Source organism: Dryobates pubescens, chromosome 5, assembly GCF_014839835.1.
Source record: "Dryobates pubescens isolate bDryPub1 chromosome 5, bDryPub1.pri, whole genome shotgun sequence".
NCBI lineage: Eukaryota > Metazoa > Chordata > Aves > Piciformes > Picidae > Dryobates > Dryobates pubescens.
The window spans coordinates 39160558-39184679 of NC_071616.1; the positions used below are offsets into that span (position 1 = coordinate 39160558).

The 24122-nt window shown below is 45.2% G+C and overlaps 1 protein-coding gene across 1 annotated transcript in view; it reads right to left on the bottom strand.

Moving 5' to 3' along the window:
• Positions 1-24122, bottom strand: part of PRORP (protein only RNase P catalytic subunit) — a 50151-nt gene that overhangs the window by 15959 nt on the left and 10070 nt on the right. The window contains exon 4 of the mRNA XM_009902989.2: positions 17422-17529. Coding sequence (XP_009901291.1) covers positions 17422-17529 — 108 coding nt within the window. The remainder of the gene's footprint in view (positions 1-17421; positions 17530-24122) is intronic.

The window sequence follows — 24122 nt, forward strand, 5'->3', positions numbered from 1 at the left end:
ATAACTTGGTGCAGGACTGAAATCAGCTTTGTAAGACTGAAACTGACAGTTTTAAAAGACACCACTAAGTTAGCTCTCGCCACTGTCCTATGCAGATGTCTGCACAGTGTCACTGAGCTAGTCTGATGCTGTGTTTCCCCCCGGCTCTGCAATCTGTGGCTCAAAAAGTCCCAGAAGGTACTTTTGTTCTTTGAGGAAAAGTGCTGCAGCAGCTGGGGAGATCGCTGGGACAGAAGGCATAGGCATGATGGTCTTCAAGGCACATTAAACTACAGTGACATCCTATGCTCTGATAAACTGGAGAGTTCCACAAGGACTTTGAAATAAAGACTATTCCAGCGTTCACAGGTCAACTTGCTCATCATCTGGGTACAGCAGAGAATCAGAGAACTGCTTTGGTTGGAAGAGACCTTTAAGATCATCAAGGCCAAACATTAGCTCCAGGTCACCACTAAACCATGTCCCATTTACATGGTTTTGAAACCCCTCCAGGGATGGAGGTCTCCACCACTTCTCTGGGCAGCCTGTTTCTTGACAATCCTTTTGGGGAAGAAATTGTTCCTAACGTCCCATCTAACCCTCCCCTGACAAAGCTTGAGGCTGTTTCCTCTTGTCCTATTGCTGGTTACTTGGCAGAAGAGACCAACACTCACCTCTCTCCAACTTCCTTTCAGGCAGTTGTAAAAAGTGATGTGGTCTCCCCTCAGCCTCCTTTTCTCCAGACTAGACAAACCCAGTTCCCTCAGCCACTCCTCATGAAACTTGTGCTCTAGACCCTTCACCAGCTTCAATGTACTTCACTCTTTTGGATTCTCTGCTTCCAGAAGTTCCTTTAGGTTTTTTCTGACATTCAGGTTAAGATCTTTGGCCCACAGCATGCAGTTAAACCACAAAACCCCCAAACATCTGAGAGACACACATTGCCAAAAATGACTCCCTGACTGAAGGTCAGCTAAACTACAAACTCAAACCCCTCTGAGCTTTGTGTTCTTGACAGCCTCTTGTAAATAAGAGCCTTAAAGCCTCTTTTAAATAAAAGCACCAAAGTACTGAACTGAGATTTCCAAACCTAGGTTAGTGAAGGAGATAACCAAGGAAACTCATCAGGAAATTGATAGCCTGCAGCTGAAAAAAAAATAAAGAGCATTGACTACAACATGCAGCAAATGTTCATAACACCATTTTCCAACTGCTTTTCTTCTGCTTCTCATTAGTGCTATTCTCCAGCTGCCTGCTGCAGATCACTTTTCAGAGATAAAGAGATTACCTTTCAAAACAATTTTTCCAATGCAAACAGTTCTGCAGTTCTTAACACAAATAAATGCACCAGCAAACACAAGTGTGTGATGATTGCTCTTTGAAGCTTAGAAAGATGATTTTAGTTTATTTTTTTTACTGGGGAAGAGAACACATAAAATGTTTTGTCTTCACAGGACAGAAATCAGCAGAAACAAAGTAAAGCACAAAGGTTTCAGGTGGAGGAGCAGCTGTGAGGCCAGAGTCAGCCCCACCTACTCTCAATAGATCATGCAGCAAGGGTTTCAGCAAGGAGGGATCAAGGGATGAATCTGGGGTTGCTTAGCCTGGAGGAGACTCAGGGGTGACTTTACTGCTCTCTACAACTACCTGAAGGGAGGTTGTAGACAGGCGGAGGTTGGTCTCTTCTCCCAGGCAACCAGCACCAGAACAAGAGGACACAGTCTCAGGCTGCTCCAGGGGAGGTTTAGGCTGGAGGTTAGGAGGTGCCTGAGGAGGTGGTGGAGTCACCATCACTGGAGGTGTTCAGGAGGAGACTTGATAAGGTGCTTGGTTGCATGGTTTAGTTGATTAGGTGGTGTTGGATGATAGGTTGGACACGATGATCTTGAAGGTCTCTTCCAACCTGGTCTATTCTATTCCATTCCATTCCATTCCATTCCATTCTATAACTGGGATTTACCAGGCTGAAGAAAACTTTGGGGACTTTTCTATACACCTTTATACATATACCTCCCACTGTCAGTCCCATGAGGCAGAAGTTCCAATGTCTCATGTGGATCAAGGCTGCATGCCCTGGCAAGTTACATACTATTCCTGAAACCCAGCAAAAACGTGATACAGAGTGTTGTCAGCAGTGAGTGTAAACTATGGGTCAATATTGTCTTCCTTAACACAGTCATTAAGTTTGAATGCACATTGCTGCAGGCTTGTGCCACTTCACTCCTAGGAACACTGCAGGCAACATCCATGCCTGGAGTGCCTAGGCAGTGACAGTATGAAAGCCCCTCCACAATCTCTACAATCCACAAGATCTAATTTACTTCAGTGCTTTTAATGTACATTGCTTGGTAACAGCTCACACTGACAATACTCCATAGCTGGACACAAGGCAGGAGATTGTTTTGTCTCAAATGTTTTTTACTAACTCAGGAGGCAAGATACAGCAATTTGACAACCAGGTAATATTGTCAGCTCCTACAAATGAATTGTAATTGACATTTGGCATTTGCCTAAGAGCTCCACCTCCTGGGAACAACTCTGCCTACTTAGTCACATTTTGCCCCTGTAGTCAAGAGAAATAAACTTGGGAATGTGAAGTTTTTAAGGCCAGGCTGGATAGGGCTCTGAGCAACCTGATCTAGTGTGGGGTGTCCCTGCCCACGGCAGGGGGGTTGGAGCTGGATGATCTTTGAGGTCCCTTCCAACCCTGACAACTGATTCTGTGATTCTGTTAAAACATAACCACCAGAACAGCTTGGTCAGCAGAAGCTGAGTAAGAACCACCCACCCCCTAGTTCACAAAAATATCTATCTTTTTAAAGCATGTTTTGGTTTGGGGACTCAGCATTACAGCTTCCAGGTATCTGACTATAACAGCCAGCACTTTTGAGGAATTCTGTTGCATCTTTCCTTCCTTTGTACATTTCCCTGGAAAGGATGCAGACACACACCTACCAACTTCCAGAGCAGGCAGTGCTCAAATACAAGTGAGAGGTAGACTTTCAGAATTATTTTGTTTGCCAAATTTATCAGATATATAAGGGTTAAAGCTCTGTGTAACATTGCTGGTTATGTTAGCTAGGCTGGCTGAGTGAATGGTCTTGTGGAAATGAGAGTGAGTGGGATAAGAAAAAAGAAATCCCTCACCCACAGCATTCATATTTCTGAGTATTTGGGGATGTCCACTCAATGGAAAGTCAGAACTCTTCACTTTGCAAGGCATGAAAGTATGAAGATACATATATAGCAATGAGAAGTGGAAATGTCAAAAGCCTCTAGCTCTTTTATTTAAGCCACTTCCTCTAACTAATGAGGCTGAGGGCTGTCACATATAAATGGATTTAACCAGCACAGTGCAGTGTCTGTGATTCTGTTAAATTACCTCAGATGCTGAAAGCAGCATAGTAACATTAACATTAGATAGGCATAGGATAACTACTCCTAGTAAGGAGCAGAATAAATCAACATCATTATGACTGGCTGGTTCTCCTCTCTGATACCTGCTTGCAATATAAATGTGTGGCAACTTAAGACTGTGGTGGAAAAAAATGCCTGTAAATCAATCCATGAGGTAGAAGTATAGATAGTATTCAAGGAATACTCATTTCCAACTGTGCTTTCCACAAACCTACACTGAATGCAGAAGCCCAAATTCAAATGGACCACAGCTTTAACAAGCATCTGCATCATCTTTTGATTGGTTGGTTGGTTTTTTTCGTCAGTCTGCATCATTACCTGCTTTACCCAAGTATCATACAGTTCTGTCTTCATCTAGTATTTTTCAACTACTGATTTTTAAGATCTTGAGGTAGGCATCTGTCTTGGAGGATGGGGAGTAAAGATGTCTGTTGTATAACAGTTAGGACCCTGGCTACTAATAAGTAAATACACATACACAGTTTAAAATCCTTAGTTCATTCACTATCATTTCAAAAACTAAAAGATAGAAGATCTAAAAAGTTGTAAAATCAGGTAAGCAAGAGGGGATACCAGGTTAAGAAATAAAGGAAAAGTGTTTAGAGAGTTTCCACAAGTGCCAGGGAAAGCTTTACACATGGAATTAGGGATGACCTTATACAGAAACACAGAATCACAGAACTGTCAGGGTTGGAAGGGACCTCAAGGATCATCTAATTCCAATCCCCCTGCCATGGGCAGGGACACTTTACACTAGATCAGGCTGCCCAGAGCCACATCCAGCCTGGCTTTAAAAGCCTCCAGGAATGTGGCTTCTACCACCTCCCTGGGCAACTTCTTACACACAAGATTGACCTCCACAGCAGCAGAGCCACTGACCTGCTACTCTAGCATGATGTGCATATGATCTGACCCAGCAGATATAAGCCTCATTTTCAGGAGATCCCACAACTTGGGACATCCTCTGAAGCTTATTTCAGCTTGGGTCACATTCATATGACTTGCCTCCTAGAAGCAGTCCCCAAAATACTAATGTTTCCGAGAGTTCATTCTGTATGACAGAGGAAGAACCCATGTAGGATAGGATAGGATAGGATAGGATAGGATAGGATAGGATAGGATAGGATAGGATAGGATAGGATAGGATAGGATAGGATAGGATAGGATAGGATAGAATAGACCAGGTTGGAAGAGACATTTGAGATCATCGAGTCCAACCTATCATCCAACACCATCTAATCAACTAAACATGGCACCAAGCACCCCATCCAGTCTCTTCCTAAACACCTTCAGCATTTCCTATGCTAGAAATCAGCCTGGGTGTGTTGTTTCCACCCCCCTGAAAATGTGAAGAACAGCAGCAGCAAAGTTAGCCATAGTTTTCTTACTGTGCTTTTGGTACTGCTATTCTTACCACTCCTTCTCTTCACAGGATTCCAGTAACAAAATCCCTTATGAGTCCCAGCGTTTATGATGATAGCTTCATTATGTTTTATATGGATAGATCAGATCTGATTATAACCATTAGTAGACACCACTGCAAGGCTTCTAGGAATTTCACATGTTGCACTCTTCCAGACCATGTTTCAATTTCATTGATGGCAGAGAGTTACAAAGATGATGCCAGATCAACTGCTCCTGCTCGCTGTTGCTAGCCACAGCAAAGGTGCACCACACTTCAGCCAAGGGGACTGCAAGGGATTGCTGCAGGGGCACACACAAACTCCCAAACCTTCCTGAACTGCAATTAATTGTCAGGTTCATTTAAATCTTCTATGCATCCCAACTCTTACATTTAAATAACAAAAGTAAATAAAGGTTGTTAGGCTTTTTCATTCTATGACAAGTAAGACTTTATTTATTTATTTATTAATAGTGAAAAATTCCTAGGAAACTTTAGCTTGTCTTAATTCCAGGCAACCTGTGAGGCCAGGATACTTCAAACTGAGTTGCTCACAGTCAGACAAGAGCTCAGTCATTACACAGTAAAATGTTGGTCTCCTGAGTCCAACCTGAAGGGCTCACTCTTTAGGCCAATAGTAGCCCTGATTGCCGTCATATTCACCCAGGCAGAACAAAGATCTTATCAAGAAAGGAACATAGTCAAAACCAAAAAAGAAATGAAGGTCTATGTGATATAAAATCCAAGTGTGAACCAAAAACTGATTGCTTTGCAAAATACAGAAATACATCCAGGTAGACATGAATGGATGCAATCATTGTTCTGAGGATGTTAGCTATATTAAATACGACACTAAACCCAGCATTTATCACAGTATCACACCGTATCACAGTATCACCAAGGTTGGAAGAAACCTCAAAGATCATCAAGTCCAACCTGTCTCCACAGACCTCACGACTAGACCATGGCACCAAGTGCCACATCCAGTCCCTTCTTGGAACAGCTCCAGGGATGGTGACTCCACCACCTCCCTGGGCAGCCCATTCCAATGACGAACGACTCGCTCAGTGAAGAAATTTCTCCTCACCTCGAGTCTAAACCTCCCCTGGCGCAGCTTGAGACTGTGTCCCCTTGTTCTGGTGCTGGTTGTTTGAGAGAAGAGACCAACTCCCTCCTGGGTACAACCACCCTTCAGGTAGTTGTAGAGAGCAATGGGGTCTCCCCTGAGCCTCCTCTTCTCCAGGCTAAACAATCCCAGCTCCCTCAGGCTCAAGTCAGTTATTTATTCTTACCTAGATGTGGCCTATACTAACCCAACCTTCATATTTACTGGCCCGACTCCCCTATCTTAATAGCACTGCAGACTATCACTATTACAGAGATTTTCTGTACAAGAATCACTTTTAAAGAAGCAGCTCAGGCTGCCTGGGGAGGTGGTGGAGTCACCATCACTAGAGGTGTTCAGGAAGAGACTTGATGGGGTGCTTGGCTGCATGGTTTAGTTGATTAGGTGGTGTTGGATGATAGGTTGGACATGATGATCTTGAAGGTCTCTTCCAACCTGGTCTGGTCTGGTCTGGTCTATTCTATCCTATCCTATCCTATCCTATCCTATCCTATCCTATCCTATCCTATCCTATCCTATCCTATCCTATCCATCCACCAGGGTTCCAATTTGGAGGCCTAGCACACCTTCTCATTGCCACACTGATAACGATTCTATGATCAGGTGAATCACTTGGGTTGCCCAAAGAAAACTCATCTTGTGGTTTCTAAGCGAGAAGCGAAAACAGTGAGACAGAAGCTCATCCAGTTCAGAAGATACCTTCACTTGACTTTGTCACCCAGGCTTCAGCAGGACTTCTCTACAATACACAACAAACAAGCTGTTGCTGCAGTTACCAAGTTCACTGGGATGTGAGTCATCAAGGCATGTTCATTCTGCTCTGCTAATTTCAAGCTTACGTGCCTAGTGATTAGAATTCTCGTTATGAAAGACATGATGCAATTCCCATCATGGACCAGGAGTGCTTGGGTGTACTTACCATAACGTCTGATTTGCTGTTATTGCCACATACAAAGATAGAAATTGTAAATAAGAGACAGGAGTTGGTAGAGGTTGTTAAGGTAATCACGTGGGGGTTTATTCAGTTTTACAGCCAGCTTGCAAATACTAAGGAGAGGAACAGCAGTGGGTATCTGACTTTGGGAGAAAATGAAAGGGAGAAGTTATCAAAATGCCTGATAGGTTATTTTTTTCTAACCTGCTCTGCTTCTGCTGCTCTGTTCTTACCAGGAAATGCAAAACCAGATTGCAAACCCCTGAAAGGAAAAATAGTTGCTTTGAGTCAGCTGCTGAGGCATTTAGTCAAGGAATCCTGTCAGCATCTCCACCCTTTTCACAATGCTGGGAAGTTAAAAGTTTTGAGGAGGTTTCCCTGCACTCACAGGTAGCCAGCCTGACTTTGTGGTTCCTTTCTTGCCAAGTTCTAGCCCCCTCCTACTCTCCCCTCCCACTGCTGCAGAAGCAGCAAAGGATGTTTCAGCATTCCTCTGTGGGGAGGGCCAAACCTGCTGGCTCAAGATACACAGTCACCAGGTGCATTTCCTTGGTGGAAGCATATCACAGTATCACAGTATAACTAAGGTTGGAAGAGACCCCTAGGATCATCAAGTCCAACCTGTCTCCACAGACCTCATGACTAGACCATGGCACCAAGTGCCACATCCAGTCTCCTCTTGAACACCTCCAGGGACGGTGACTCCACCACCTCCCTGGGCAGCCCATTCCAATGACAAATGACTCTCTTTGGTGAAGAACTTTCTCCTCACCTCGAGTCTAAACCTCCCCTGCCGCAGCTTGAGACCGTGTCCCCTTGTTCTGGTGCTGGTTGCCTGGGAGAAGAGATCAACCCCTTCCTGGCTACAACCACCTTTCAGGTAGTTGTAGAGGGCAATGAGGTCACCCCTGAGCCTCCTCTTCTCCAGGCCAAACAATCCCAGCTCCCTCAGCCTCTCCTCATAGGGCTTATGCTCAAGGCCTCTCCCCAGCCTTGTTGCCCTTCTCTGGACACATTCAAGTGTCTCAATGTCCTTCCTAAACTGAGTGGCCCAGAACTGGACACAGTACTCAAGGTATGGCCTAACCAATGCAGAGTCCAGGGGCACAATGACCTCCCTGCTCCTGCTGGCCACACTATTCCTAATGCAGGCCAGGATGCCATTGGCCTTCTTGGCCACCTGGGCACACTGCTGACTCATGTTTAGGTGGCTGTCAATCAGCACCCCCAGGTCCCTCTCTGTTTGGGAGCTCTCCAGCCACTCTGACCCCAGCCTGTAGCTCTGCATGGGGTTGCCGTGGCCAAAGCGCAGCACCCGGCACTTGGCACAAATATACCAACCACTTGCAGGAGTACTTCTAGAAGATCCAACCCAGTTACATCCAATGCACCTTCACTTGCTGTGTATTGGCACACAAAGTTGACTATATCAAATGCCCTTCTATCTCTCTTTTAGCCACAAGTGGAAACCATCCGGTTTCCAAAGAACTCTATGGAGAGAGGGAAGACTTGCAGGCCAGGCCTTTCCTCAGGTTTCACAGGCAGGTGAATCCAGGCTCTTTTACCTCTCTTGAGAAGCTTATGAGCTTTGCTCTTTTGGTTCTGGTGACCAAAATTTTTTGAGCTTGATTTGTTTTAGAAGGCCCCAATACAGGAAGGGAGGGAGGTTTCAGCAGATCAGTATCAATGTGTGGCTTTGGAAAAGAACTTGACTCAGTCCCCCTGCTGAGGTATTCGAGGAACCTCAGAAATTAACTGCTAAGAATACATAGAATAAACCAGGTTGGAAGAGACCTTCAAGTTTGTGTCCAACCCATCAACCAATCCAACCCACCTAAACAACTAACCCATGGCACCAAGCACCCCATCAAGTCTCCTCCTGAACACCTCCAATGATGGTGACTCCACCACCTCCCCGGGCAGCCCATTCCAATGGGCAATCACTCTCTCTGTATAGAACTTCTTCCTAACATCCAGTCTAAACCTCCCCTGGTGCAGCCTGAGACTGTGTCCTCTTGTTCTGGTGCTGGCTGCCTGGGAGAAGAGACCAACCTCTGCCTGGCTACAACCTCCCTTCAGGTAGTTGTAGAGAGCAATAAGGTCACCCCTGAGTCTCCTCTTCTCCAGGCTAAGCAAGCCCAGCTCCCTCAGTCTCTCCTCATAGGGCTTGTGTTCCAAACCCCTCACCAACTTCATTGCCCTTCTCTGGACACGTTCCAGCAAGTCAACCTCCTTCCTAAACTGAGGGTCCCAGAACTGGACACAGTACTCAAGGTGTGGCCTAACTAGTGCAGTGTACAGGGGCAGAATGACCTCCCTGCCCCTGCTGGCCACACTGTTCTTGATGCAGGCCAGGATGCCATTGGCCCTCTTGGCTGCCTGGGCACACTGCAGGCTCATGTTCAGCCTACCATTGACCAGTACCCCCAGGTCCCTCTCTTCCTGGCTGCTCTCCAGCCACTCTGACCCCAGCCTGTAGCACTGCATGGGGTTGCTGTGGCCAATGTGCAGAACTCGGCACTTGGATGTGTTCAATCTCATGCCGTTGGACTCTGCCCATCTGTCCAGCTTGTCGAGGTCCCTCTGCAGAGCCTCTCTACTGATGAATGCAATGCTGAATGTTCCAGTCACACATGTCTAACACTAAAAATAGATGAGGTTTCAAAGGTGCCCCTTAGTGCTTGGGCTCCTTTCTCTTCCAAGATCACGTTACACAGAGGCTCAAGGTGATTTGCAGTGAAAATACCAAAGAATCTTAATCTTTGCAATTTGTGCAATACTTAAAGGAAATGCAAGTACAGATCTAAAGAATGAAACACTTTGCAAAGACAGAAATCTCTCCAATCTTGAGCAACAGGGCAAATATTTCATTATGGTGGAAGTGCAAACTTGGACTGCTATTAGATGGCAGCAAAGAAAAGGAAAAAGAAGATGGAAAAGGCTGGGAGAAAATGAACACATGCAAGCAAGCACATGTCCAACTGCTCTGCTGAGTGGTAAGACAAGTGCTGGTGGGTGGAAGAACTGAGGAACTGTCACAGTATGACGAATAAGACCTCTGGTGGATGTATTGATTCTGAACAGAGAGTGACTCATGGATCTACTTAATTCTTGCTTCATTTATAGACAGCGAAATATTTGAACAAATCACAGAGGCTGCCAAATGAGTCAAAGAAGCAAAACAAAAAGACAAAGCAAAATCTTTTCCATGCATGGCCTTTTTTGGGCTTGTTTTGCAAGACAACTAAAATTCAAAGACAAATCAAATTTCACTGCATCACTAGTTGTGGACTTGACCTCTCATATGCACATTGCAGTTAAGACTGACTCGCAGACTGGGGAAAATTAAGGCATGAAAACCTGAGCATATTAGCATGTGTCGTTGTCAACTACGTATGCATGCACAGGTGTTAATTTCTTTGTGTGTTTCATGGCCTGAAAATGATTTTTAGTAAGCAGAACCTGGGAGAGAAACTTCTACTCATTATTTTCCCTCAAAACTGTAGGTTTCAGTATTTCTCCCTTTTTATAACATAGAGGCTTTATAGGCTCAAGAGATCTCAAAGGAACTAAATTATGCTTCCAAAATGATTTGGGTTACTAACCCCAGAGAATGATAGGCCATAGATGCCCTGGTTTTTCATTTGGTTTTTGTTTGGGTTTCTTTTTTTTATCCTCTTTCAAAACTTTAAGTTTAATTTGAGGAGTCATTATCTTTATCTTGAGATTTGCCTTTACAGTTGTAAGACAAGCCTTGAAAGCGTGCATAAAGTGATGCAAAATGATCCACAATGCTGGTTCTGAGCTCAATTTACAAAGGAGAATTCACTGAGGTTCTTCACTTCCATGGGCACAGCTGGGGTTTTTCAAAGCTTTAACAAGACCATTCACCATTTTCCTGTAGACTAGTATCCCATATCTTGGCTTTCTCCCATATCCTGAAACTATTTGCTTACCCTCAGATTTCCCTTCAAGGCTGCAACCCCTCTCAACCCACTCTTTTTCATCCTGTTAAAGTAAGCAGGAAGTCCAGGAAGAGCTAGTACAGAACCACTAGAATAACTGAAATTACAGTATTAGTTTTCAACTTCAAATCCCCTTGATAAATGTGTTGTTCTTTTGGGTTTTTATTAAAGATTAAGCACATGGAAAACCAAAATGCAAGACTCTGTTCACAAACAATTACTTGTGAACACAATTAATTTAGTCAAAGAACCCTTGTCCTGTTCAGAGAGCAGCCTCCACTCAGTAAGTCAACTGCTTTTTCCCTGGAAGAGACAAGAAATAGCTGCTATGTATGTCATGGAGCACCCCCAAGCACAGCAGATACAGCCTGGCTTTTTGTGGCAGCCTGTGGAGGTGCAGAAGGGCAGGTCTGGTAGCTTGGCTGGCAGGAGCTGACTGCTGCTGCAGGCAGGAGGTGTAGTAGGGGTGGCATGTCAACTGCTGCCACCAGGCTGGGATGGGAGTGGGACAGCAAGGGTCTGGTTTTGTCAGCTGTTGCACAGGCCTACTGCAATTTACATGGGAATTATATGAACTTATGTAGCCCATTATAGAAATGTTGATTAAGGTTGGGAGCAACCACTTTGAACTATCTGCCAAGAGCAAAAACTGCTCCTTTGTGCACTGTCAGCCTTAAGGAGCTCAATCTGGAACTACTTTACCAATCTTTCAGATGTTTGAGTTCAATACTGAGATTAGAGAGGGTAAAGCTAGGGCAGAGCTGACCTCAGCTGCCAAACTGTTTGAAGGAGGGAACTGTGAGTTAGCTTTGATCCGACACACATTTGAAACATATATTCAGTTACATCTAACACCATCTGGGTACAGCTGGAAAAGCAGCTGGCTGTATACCTCCTTTGCTATACACCAAGTTAAAGATGTCACAGTACTCCTTCAGTTGTGCTTGCTGGTCATGCTCCCTCACCCCAGCACTTCACAGTCTAGGAACTCGTAGTTCCTTCACTCCTCTCCGGCAAGCAGGCTGAGCTGCTCCAGAGCTTAGATACCGTGCTTGCACTTGGATTCTCCTCACATCCAAGGAATACTTCTACAGAAAACTGTGGTAAAAAGGAAACCCCATGTAAACTCCAACTTTTACGTAATTCTTGACAAGGGCAGTGGACAATTACTGCGTGGAAATTCCCTCCATTGACCTTTACGATGGGAAAGGTGGGAGCGCTATGGGAATTTACAGCAGCAGAGGACAGGGAGTACCAAATGTTATTGTGCTGGCTAAGGGCTTATGTAATTAGATACATCTGGAGGAAAGGATTAAATCAATGTCACTATACAGCCTGAATGAACTTTGCTTAAACTGCAAGGACATCCAAGCTATAACCTTCCATGTCTGCACTACAAACTGCAACTGACTCATCAAGGCAAACCTGCATCAGCCTCAAACAGCAGCAGAATGAAAAAAACCCCAACAAATAAAGAAAAGGGAAAATGACAAGACTGAATGATTTTATGGAAGTTTGTTCCTATTGTCTGGATTATAGAGCAAAAATCATTGCCATTGTAGAATAGCTTTTAATTAGGAGCCAACTTTAATGCCCAATTTAAGATGCTGCAGCGAGGAAGAAAAATGTTGTAAGGAGGTGTTGGCTAATGCTCAGTGTCGCAGCTTTACAGTCACTGTTTGCAGTGTCTTCAAATCAGATCTCAGCATTCCCTGGCCTTCAAAACTCTTTGCTCCCACCCTCATGCTACCTTCTGTTGTTGTCAATATTTGATGCAACCACACAGTGAGTTGTACCAGGAAACAGATCGAGTATAAAACAAACCTGGGAAAAAAGGGGATTGAAATTCCAAACCAAGAGTGCCGTGTACTAAAGAAACTGCCACAGAATATTGCTGCAAATCTGCCAAGCCAATAATATTCATTCTGATTTGCTAAGTAAGTGCTGCTGGCTGTGAGGACTGAAGTTACCTGGGGCTACTGCAAATCGCACGCTGAGTTTTGTGGATTGTCAGAGCACTTTGGGAATTAAATGAGTAAAAATCATTCCTTCAACTTTTTTTTTTTTCCTTTTTCCCTTCTCATTCTTCAAGGTATTTGTGCCAGGTCCACACAACCCAGACCCTTCCCAAGATGCCTACGGAATGTGAGGAAGACGTGAGGAAGAAGTCCTTCACCGTGAGAGTGGTGAAGCCCTGGAATGGGTTGTCCAGGGAGGTGGTTGAGGCCCCATCCCTGGAGGTGTGTAAGACCAAGCTGGATGAGGCTCTGCCCAGCCTGGCAGTGGTGCAAGTCAGGCACTATAACATGGTGGTTAATGAAGACTAGAAGAAACTCAGCAATTTCAGGGAACCTAACGTAAAGCTAAGTGAATGAATAGCACAAAGACAACTGGCATTGATTTTTAACAAATTAAAGGCAGAGTGCATTAGATGGAATTCTTTCAGTGCCTTTTACAAGGTATCTTAGAATGCAGTGTCATGACATTGAGACTCTTGAACGTGCCCAGAGAAGGGCAACGAGGCTGGGGAGAGGCCTCGAGCAGAAGCCCTACGAGGAGAGGCTGAGGGAGCTGGGATTGTTTAGCCTGGAGAAGAGGAGGCTCAGGAGAGACCTTATTGCTGTCTCCAACTGCCTGAAGGGAGGTTGTAGCCAAGAGGGGGTTGGTCTCTTCTCCCAGGCAACCAGCACCAGAACAAGAGAACAGAGTCTGAAAATGCACCAGGGGAAGTTTAGGCTTGAGGTGAGGAGAAAGTTCTTCACAGAGAGAGTTGTTAGCTGTTGGAATGTGCTGCCCAGGGAGGTGGAGAAGTCACCATCCCTGGAGGTGTTCAAGAGGGAATTGGACATGGCACTTGGTGCCATGGTTTAACAGTCATGAGGTATTGGGTGATAGATTGGACTTGATGATCTTTGCAGTCTTTTCCAACCTTAATGAATCTATGATTCAAGAGAACTAGATGATCCTTGTGACCCCTTCCAATCCTGACTGATTCTATGATTCTGATTCTGTCTGAATAGAATTACAATTCACTATGACTTAGCTAGAGTTGGTCTTCAGCAAAGCAGATGCAGTTCTTAAAGCTAAATGAGAAAGTGGAATATACTTAAATTTGCCACCACCCTCCCTCTCCCTCAAGTCTGGAATGCATTTAAATTACCATGTGTGTTTTACAGCGCCCTTTATTTTGCTATTTTCCCTAAATCACATAAGGGATATGGTCCAAAACTTAACAAGTTGCACATGGTAACACTCACAGCATGTTATAAATGGAGAGTAACAATATCATTTTCTCTTGCCACCATTGCTGCACACTGGAACAAAAACTGAATGGGTCTAGAAGCTGCGGTCATGAACCTCTGAGAAGACCACTGACTGCCTTGCTCCTAGAGACTTAATATAATGTAGCTTTTTGACAAGTAAAACACGGGTAGGGCAGCTTTCAGCATAGGTCCTTGGCAATACTGCTCCTTTAGTATCTCTCAAGTCAAACAGAAGAGGTCACTGAAGAGTCACAGCATGCCTGTCTTCAAAACGGGCCAGTCCTGCTGTCCCAGCCAGCCAGCTTCATCTCAGCTGCCTTCAGCCTTAGCTTTTCCACCCTTCTGGTTCTGCCTCCAGATTCTCTTGCATTTGTTTCTCCTCTCTGTCCTCTCAGTTCTGCACACGGAAGGGTTTAAAATAAGGCAGGTTGTGAATGGCCCAGACCTGCCACTCCACATTTTCCATTCATCTGCCTCTGGTGTGAGGATAGCAGCCTCCTAAGGAGGCTGGTTTCTGACAAAGGATAGACTATGTTGTTCACAGAGGTCAGCATTTGCAGATGGGGACTACTTGCAGCAACACCAGTAACCTGGAAAACAGGAAAGCAGCACAGGCAGAGATTCCTGTGGCCTTCCCTTCCCTTGTCTGGAAGAAAAGTCTGGAGACAGAAAAAAGGATTTCTCTTCTGTGGGTTTGCTCTTGTGGTTGTGGGTTTTTTTCCCTTTCTGTTTTTAGCAGTGTAGGATAAAAAGAGCAGAAAAAAAGAATACATCCTTCTTGCCAGAAATATCTAAAATATGAATAAAGCCACAATCCTTTCCTGACATGTTACAACACAGGGGGTCAGCCATGAAGAAATAAAAACCCAGGATTTGCTAGCATCCAGCATGACCTCAGCACGATCTCACATTTAAACAACATTTCCAATTGGAAAAAAAACCCTGTGAACCCAAAAGTTAATACTGTAAAATGTGTACAAAGACATCTATCACAATGACTAATTTAGAAGTATCTCAATGATTAGCATTTTTTGTGCCTGACAAGATGCAGTAATCATTAACAGCAACATAGCTGATGGGGTGAGCTCAAGTTACTGCTCTGTTTTGCACGAAGGAAACCCTCCTCATCTGTAAATATCTGCAATTCAAGACCTGGCTCTATATGGAACAACCTAAATGGAAGGCTCATGCCTCCATATAGTCCTTCTGGAGCTACCTGGCATCAAGGATCTCAAAGTCTTTCCAATACAGCAGAAACTAGGCAGGAACACAAAGGCAATTTATGCTGCTCAGCATACTAACATCTCCTAGTAAGATTTCTTATCATATATCAGCAGTTATTATCCATCAAAAGTAGGTTGGATATTGGCTCCATTGCCTCCAGCTGCTACAGACCATTCAGGATCCTGTTCAGAGTTCCCACAATGGGACAGGCATGCACTGAGCAAGGACATTTGTTTATCTTCCCCCACTCTGGCATCAGAGATCTGTCCTTCCACACTGTACCATTATATGCTGCCTGGGATTCTTCTCAGATAATCATCACTTCCTCCCCCATCCCATCCAAACAACTTGTAAACTTCCTTTTCTATTTCTATAGCAAGGAAAGTACCTTCTTCATGAGCCAGTATCTCATGAAATTTCACAGTGGCTCTCAAACAAACATCTTTCAGGAGGTTTATTTAACCTCCCTGTCTCACCTGCTTTTATCTGCATATATGAAAACATATCCTGCTTAAGCCTAGTTTTCAAGTGGTTCTTAGAAGAAGAATACATTTGTTGTAATTGCTAGAAGGAATTTCAAGAGCATGAAAATGCAAATTTTGGCTTTGGCACACAGGTGAGCAGCTTCTTCATGACTTCCAATTTAAAGTCATATTTGATTGACACAAGGAAAACCTTAAGCCATTTCTTAGTGAAGTGCTAAAAAGGAAGCACCAGGAATTCTCAAAAGCAGGTGTTGGTAAAAAAAAGCACAGGATTAGTCTTCCACAAGTCACCAAGTGGGAAGAACTACAGCCAGTTTTAGCTGTCTATGTGAGAACAGGACTGTCCTAGTTGTGAGCCATGAGCTGCCCAGGCAAAAGGACAGACAAGATATTTTACCCCTTCCAAGGAGTGAAATAAAAATGCTCCACACTGTACTGGAAGGTTAAATGGAAATTCTATTTACAAAGACACACAAAAGGTATTCAGGTAAAAGGAATACATTCACAAATCAGGCTCAGTTCTTCACCTGGGCCTACCAGGCCAGAGCCTTCCAGAAAACCTCTACCCCACTCAGCCTCAGCAGGTCCAAGAGCAGCCAGTCTGCTCCCCACTAGACCCAGGCCTAACACAGTCTTTAACAGGCCCAGTGGTGTAGCTAAAAATTCGCTGCCAGCCAGTGCAGGCAAAAGCCTCTCCCCCCCAAGCCATAAAGATAACAGCATACACATCCCAAGAAGGAGAGAAGAGAGGAAAAATTGGCTGCACACTACCTTAAATGGAGAGATAGAGGAAAACAGAATAGTATAACAGAATAAAGCAGGTTGGAAAAGACCTTTGAGATCACCAAGTGCAACCCATCACCCAACACCATCTAATCAACTAAACCATGGCACCAAGCACCCCATCCAGTCTCTTCTGAAACACCTCCAGTGATGGTGACTCCAACACCTCCCTGGGCAGCACATTCCCATGGCCAATCACTCTTTCTGTGAAGAATTTCTTCCTAACATCCAGCCTAAACCTCCCCTGGTGCACCTTGAGACTGTGTCCTCTGGTGCTGGTTGCCTGGGAGAAGAGACCAACCCCCAGCTGGCTACAACCTCCCTTCAGGTAGTTGTAGACGGCAATAAGGTCTCTCCTGAGCCTCCTCTTCTCCAGGCTAAACAACCCCAGCTCCCTCAGCCTCTCCTCATAGGGCTTGTGCTCCAGGCCCCTCACCAGCTTTGTTGCCCTTGCAGCAACTCAACATCTTTCCTAAACTGAGGGGCCCAGAGCTGGACACAGGACTGCAGTTATAAGCCTAACCATATGGGACTAAATTTTCTACACGGTAGATTTACTCTGTTCCTCCCAGTCTCCCTTGCTATGAAAACATACATAGTTACTCTGTGTAAATTCTTAGGAAGTGAAATTATTATCAGCTAATAGAGTCAAACATGTAAGAAGAATCCCCTTTCCACTGATCATTTTTTAATCTGGGAAGTACAGACAACTTTCTGAAACTCACTGACTGTGCTGCAAAAACATCTGGATCAGTTTCTCGAGGGGACGAGTAATAATGAGGCACTAATTGGTTTACAATCAGCACACACAAAACTCTTCATGAATATTTAACCAGCACTTACATTTTCACACTGTGTCTGTCTGGGTTTCATGTGGGAGACATTGAGCCCATCAATAACAATATCGAATGGAAGTCGACTTTCCACAAATGCTTGGAAGGCTTCAAATTCCTGAAAGAAATAAACAGACTTTTGAGTTTAACAGGAAGACATTCCCTTCACTTCTTATTAAACAAAATAAACAAAGCCTAAATGGCTGCCTGTCATACAGAGGGACCTGGACTGGCCAGAGAGGTGGGCCCAGGTGAACCCCATGAGTGCTGCACCCACGCCAGAACAATCCTCACTATCAATAGAGACTGGGGGAGGAGGTGAGGAGGTGATAGAAAGCAGCCCTGTGGAAAAGGACTTGGGGGTGCTGATGGATGAGAAGCTGGACATGGGCAAGCAGTGTGAGCTTGCAGCTAATCACATCCTGGGCTGCATCAAAAGATGCTTTGCCAACAGATCCAGAGAGGGGATTCTACCACTTTGCTCTGTCGAGACCTCGGTACTCCGAGTCCAGGTCTGGAGCCCTCAACACAGGAAGGACACAAACCTGGTTGACCTCATCCAGAAGAGGGCCACGAGAATGATCAGGGGGCTGGAGCACCTCTCCTATGAGGACAGGCTGAGGGAGCTAGGGTTGTTCAGCCTGGGGAAGAGAAGGCTCTGGAAAGACCTAACAGCAGCTTTCCAGTACCTGAAGGAGGCCTGTAAGAAGGCTGGAGGGGGACTGTTTATGAAGGCCTGCAGTGATAGGCTGAGGGGCACCGGTTTGAAATTAGAGAAAAGGAGATTTAGATGGGATACTAGGAAAAAGTTCTTTACAATGGGGGTGGCTGAGCACTGGAACAGCTTGCCCAGAGAAGGGGCTGAGGCCCTATCCCTGGAGATATTCCAGGTGAGGCTCAATGGGGCTCTGTATGACCTGATCTAGTCGAGGATGTTCCTGCTCCCTGCAGGGGGTTGGACTACGTGGCCTTTAGAGGTCTCTTCCGACCCAAACCATTCTGTGATTCTACAAAATCTCTCACTTTTCCCTCATTGGCTACATTTTACTTGCACATTTGCTAAAACAAACTCAAACTCACTTCACCAGAGTTGGCAAGTGAAGGGACAGAACTTTAAAAGCATGTGACTCTTACTGCTGAGGAACCCCAGAGAAGTGCTGCAATACAGCAAGGCTGATACTTCAGTGCAAGACTTCCCACAGCAGCTGGGGCACCAGCAGAACATGCAGGGCAGCAGGGTGCTCACAGGAGGCTCCAGAGATATCCTGCTTCACATCATGTACAAAAGAAAAGGCAATCTAAAAACCCCCTCACCTGATTTCACTCATTGTCTAGCTGGAAAAATAGGGGAAAGCCAATTATGCAACTGTTAGAAATGATTCAGTGCACCTTCTACTAAGAAAGCTTATCTTTGCAAATGGACACCAGTGACTGGATCAATTTGGAAGCAAGAGCCTGCCATAACAAACCCATAATGGAATTTATCTTCATGTGAATAATTAAAGACACTTAAAGCAATTTTTTTTGTTTAACCACTAGTGTGTGGATGGCTGAAGCCCATTTGTATCTCAGCAAAAGCAAAAACCATACCAGCTGGATGACTCATGCACTATTTCACCCCCATTTTATACTGGTATGTACCAGTACTGCCACAGAAAGGTATTTCTACCTTCTGCCTTCCCTCAGCCATGCTGCTCCTAGCCTTGCCACCTCCTCTACTGACACAAACATTTGTTGGCACAAGGAGAAAGACTGATGAAGACTGAGAATAGCATAGCATAGCATAGCATAGCATAGAATAAACCAGGTTGGAAGAAACCTTCAAGATCATCGCGTCCAACCTATCATCCAACACCACCTAATCAGCTAAACCATGGCACCAAGCACCCTATCAAGCCTCCTCCGAAACAACTCCAATGATGGTGACTCCACCACCTCCCTGGGCAGCACGTTCCAGTGGTCAATCACTTTCTCTGTGTAGAATTTCTTCCTAGCATCCAGTCTAAACCTCCCCTGGCACAGCTTGAGACTGTGTCCTCTTGTTCTGGTGCTGGCTGCCTGGGAGAAGAGACCAACCTCTGCCTGTCCACAACTTCCCTTCAGGTAGTTGTAGAGAGCAATAAGGTCTCCCCTGAGTCTCCTCCTCTCCAGGCTAAACAACCCCAGCTCCCTCAATCTCTCCTCATAGGGCTTGTGCTCCAAGCCCCTCCCCAGCTTTGTTGCCCTTCTCTGGACACGCTCCAGCAAGTCAACCTCCTTCCTAAACTGAGGGGCCCAGAACTGGACACAGTACTCAAGGTGTGGCCTAACCAGTGCAGTGTACAGGGGCAGAATGACCTCCCTGCTCCTGCTGGCCACACTGTTCCTGATGCAGGCCAGGATGCCATTGGCCCTCTTGGCTGCCTGGGCACACTGCAGGCTCATGTTCAGCCTACTATCGACCAGCACCCCCAGGTCCCTCTCTGCCTGGCTGCTCTCCAGCCACTCTGACCCCAGCCTGTAGCACTGCATGGGGTTGCTGTGGCCAATGTGCAGAACCCAGCACTTGGATGTGTTACCACTGAGCCACCATTCACTGAGTCAGTTAACAGCTTTTAGCCTGCACTGGTTCCCCTGTTCAGGTCAGAGCACAGAGTTTTGTCCTGGCACGAAACTTCAGCCAGGACATGGTACAGGAATAAGACTGGTAGCCAGTGAAACTACTGAGATCACCTTTCCACATAGGTAGCAGTGACTGTGCTAACTTATTGGCTTGGGAAACCAGAGAGATTATCACTCAGCTTGGGGTACTGAAAGAGCAGTAGTAGTGAATCTGAAAAGGACTCTTCTCTTAAGAGTATTAATACTACTTTAACTTCTGTAAACATACTTATAAGCATGTATGATTTTCTTCAAGTCCCAGTGCATACACAGACTATGAGCCCCAAAAGCACAACAAAAAGGAGGGGAGGAATTAATTGTTAGTATTTACAGACTTACTAAGTTACATATGATAACATAAAGACAAAGCAAACAGCTACACAAGCATGTCCTTTGATAAGAGCAATTCAAATTAGCTTTTTGAAATCATTTTACTGGCTCTAACAGATCTAAGGGTACATCAATTTTCAGACCACAGAAAGCTTAGATCAGTTGAGTGGTTTTTCTCCAGTCTAAATAGGAAATATGTTGGCAGCTAGAAATAGCAATCATGGTATTGCTCAAATTCTTCAACAATCCCAAACATCAGCTCATCTAAATGCCAAACACCAAGCAATATACTAAGGAGGTACATGAGCAAGTCCATAGAGGACTTCTAAATACAAGAAAAGCTGTTATTTTCATAGCAACACATGGAATGGATGTTAGGAACAAGTTCTTTACCAAGGGGAAGGGGAAGGGGAAGGGGAAGGGGAAGGGGAAGGGGAAGGGGAAGGGGAAGGGGAAGGGGAAGGGGAAGGGGAAGGGGAAGGGGAAGGGGAAGGGGAAGGGGAAGGGGAGGTTGAATTCTAGAAAGATTCCAACGTGCTGAAAGCTTTTGTTTGTTTGGGGTTTGGTTTGGTTTGGTTTGGTTTCCCTTTCAAACTCTTTTGGAAGTTTCCAACAGCTTTTTCTGTTGTTTCCAGCGTGCAGCTGGTTGTGATCTCCACCTTCACCTGCAGTTAACTGACCCCCAAGAAGCATGTTCATGGTTTTGAAATGGTTTGGCTTTGTGGTTTTCTGGGAGTATCTCCATCCCTGGAGATTCAAAGTGAGGCTTGACAAGGCTCTGGGTAACCTGATCTAGTGGGGGATGTCCCAGCTGAATGCTGGGGGGTTGGACCAGATGGCCTTTGGAGGTCCCTTTCCACCCAGACCATTCTATGAATTTGAATGGTGGGGGGGAAGCCTACCCAAAACTATTGAAATCACTGCAGGAATGGCTGCTTCTCACTTCCTCCACACAATAAAGTTTATGTTCACCCACCAGGAATGGCAGAGAGAAACTAAAGTCAAACTAAAAAGTGCACAAACCACAGTATTCAACTTACCTTGTTTCCAGAAGCATTCACAGTACTTTAAGCTTTGTACACCAACAAAACCCCCAGTGCTTCCCCTCTCCATACTGCATGACATTGTGCTGAGTGCAAGGAAAGGGCAAATCCTGAATAACAGAGTCTTACACCTCACTGCAGACTTATGTAACTCTAAGTATCAAACAGGGTGTTTTTGCAACACTGCAAGAGCAGCTCCTAGAGGAGTGAAAACATTCACTTTAAGAGTTTCCTAAAATACAAAGTGATGGGAGTTGCTTTGTTTTCAGCCAGCTTTCTGGGTATCAGAAGGAAAACACAGAGCGTGAGCAATCAAATTCAGCTGTCAAACTGGAATCCAGCCAAGCTGCCTTCTTGGAGCACTCTTATGTCTGTTTGTTGCTATGCCTAAAGGGTTTGAGTATTTCCTCCATAGTTTCAAAGCTTGGAAATCCCCTTCTAACCCTAACAAGCAGGAAGGTTTTTCTCAGTCATACCATACTGTCTGTGGGATCACTGTGTACCCTGGATTGCATAAAATTCGTCTGTCCTCTGTCATTTGCTGCTGAAGAGAACAAACAGTCCAGGAGTCACAAACCTCTGCAGCTATAGCTTTCAGAGATTCTATCACAAGCAGGAAGGTACTCCCAGGCATCTTGAGAAAGGTAGCTGAGATGTGCTCTGTGTTGCCTGTTCATAGTCACAGGATTTGTTCCTGCCTGCCTACATCAGAGGTAGGTCACAAGGGTCAATGCAAAACTCAGACCTCAACAATCCACTTGCAGCCCGGAAAGCCAATCAGATCCTGGGCTGCATCAAGAGAAGTGTGGCCAGCAGGTCAAGGGAGGTGATTCTCCCCCTCTACTCAGCTCTGGTGAGACCCCACCTGGAGTACTGCATCCAGTTCTGGAGCCCCTATTACAAGAGGGATATGGATGTGCTGGAACGTGTCCAGAGAAGGGCCATGAGGATGATCAGAGGGCTGGAGCACCTCTGCTATGAGGACAGACTGAAAGAGTTGGGGCTGTTCAGTCTGGAGAAGAGAAGGCTCCGAGGGGACCTAATTGTGGCCTTCCAGTATCTGAAGGGGGCTACAAGAAGGCTGGGGAGGGACTTCTCAGGATCTCAGGTAGTGATAGGACTAGGGGGAATGGAAAAACTAGAAGTGGGTAGATTCAGATTGGATGTTAGGAAGAAGTTCTTCCCCATGAGGGTGGCGAGACACTGGAACAGGTTGCCTGGGGAGGTGGTAGAAGCCTCATCCCTGGAGGTTTTTAAGGCCAGGCTGGATGTGGCTGTGAGCAACCTGATGTAGTGTGAGGTGTCCCTGCCCATGGCAGGAGGGTTGGAACTAGATGGTCCTTGAGGTCCCTTCCAACCCTAACAATTCTATGATTCTATATGCATTTTAACCAAGCAACTGTTGCTCAAAACCCAACCAATCAATCAAACAAATACAGACCTGACAGAGTAGTATCTTATAAAGACTGTGGGGGAGCAATGAAACAGGTTGAGACTATATTGGAAGAAAGGAACATTCTAATGTTGCAGGATGGCCTCATTTTGCTGCATACTCATTGGATGGCAAAGGAGACCAAGTGACCTGAACAAAATCCCAGCTCATTACTTGCTATATGAATTGAGACAAGGAGGACTATGGACCACCCCAGAAGATCTGACCCACCCCCAAGAAAGATTCTCTAACACTGAGGTAATTAGGGGGAAAGAAATATGTGCTCAATTTATGATGTTTTCATCTAGATCTATTTCTGGATGCTGAGGAAGCAGCTAAGTCTTTTATCCTTCTGCCAAAATACTCTCTGTGCTTCTGTTTGCTTCCATTATCAGAAGCCTCTGATGTGAGAGAAAATGCATGAGAAATCTTAGAAAAATTCCAACTGCCTTTGTCTCTCACCACCCATTTCCCATTTGGTCTCCCCTCTTCCCCTTATTTTCCTTCCTCCCAGACGTTGCCTCCCCTCTAGCAGAGCACATCACCCGAAGAGGGTGAGAGCTACCCTGAATTAAATGGAGGCAGGGGGACAGAAAGTAAGCAGGATAAAGGCTGCAGCTTGGCTCTCAGACTCTGAGCACTCTGCCACTGTAGTTGTCTCAACAGCCAACACAAACCATTACCTGTCTTTATTCTATGCTTATTGCAAGACTGAGTAGGGGACCACGCTCTGAGGCTAGTGTTCTCTCTAACCTCCAAACTAATTCTAGCTTTAGCCATAACACTGCAACTGAAACAAGCCCACAGCTTATCTTGAGCCACACTCAGACCAGCTCTCCTCTGTCCTTGAGGCTTAGCAGCAAACCTGGCTCTTAAGGCAGTGCAGGATTGTGCCCTACTGAATACTAACCCTATCCTGACAGAATCCAGTTGCCTATATTTAGCAGAGATCTGGGGGGGAGGGAAACAAACAACAAAGACCTGTAAAAACCTCACCTCTTTCTGCAAATGTACTTAATTCTAGTTGCAATGCTAACCCTATCATCTACAAGCTAATGGTGATATCCTTCCCATAACAAACAATTAGCCACATGGCAACAATGGACTTAGACATCAATCTGCTAGTCTGCAAAACAGAGTATGTTCAGCACTACCCAACCTACAACTAAACAAGAGCTACCAGCAATTTTTTTGACCAGTGTTGTTGCAGTCTAGGTAACACCTTTGTCCTTATCTATGCCACCTATAATTTAATGGTCCAATTAA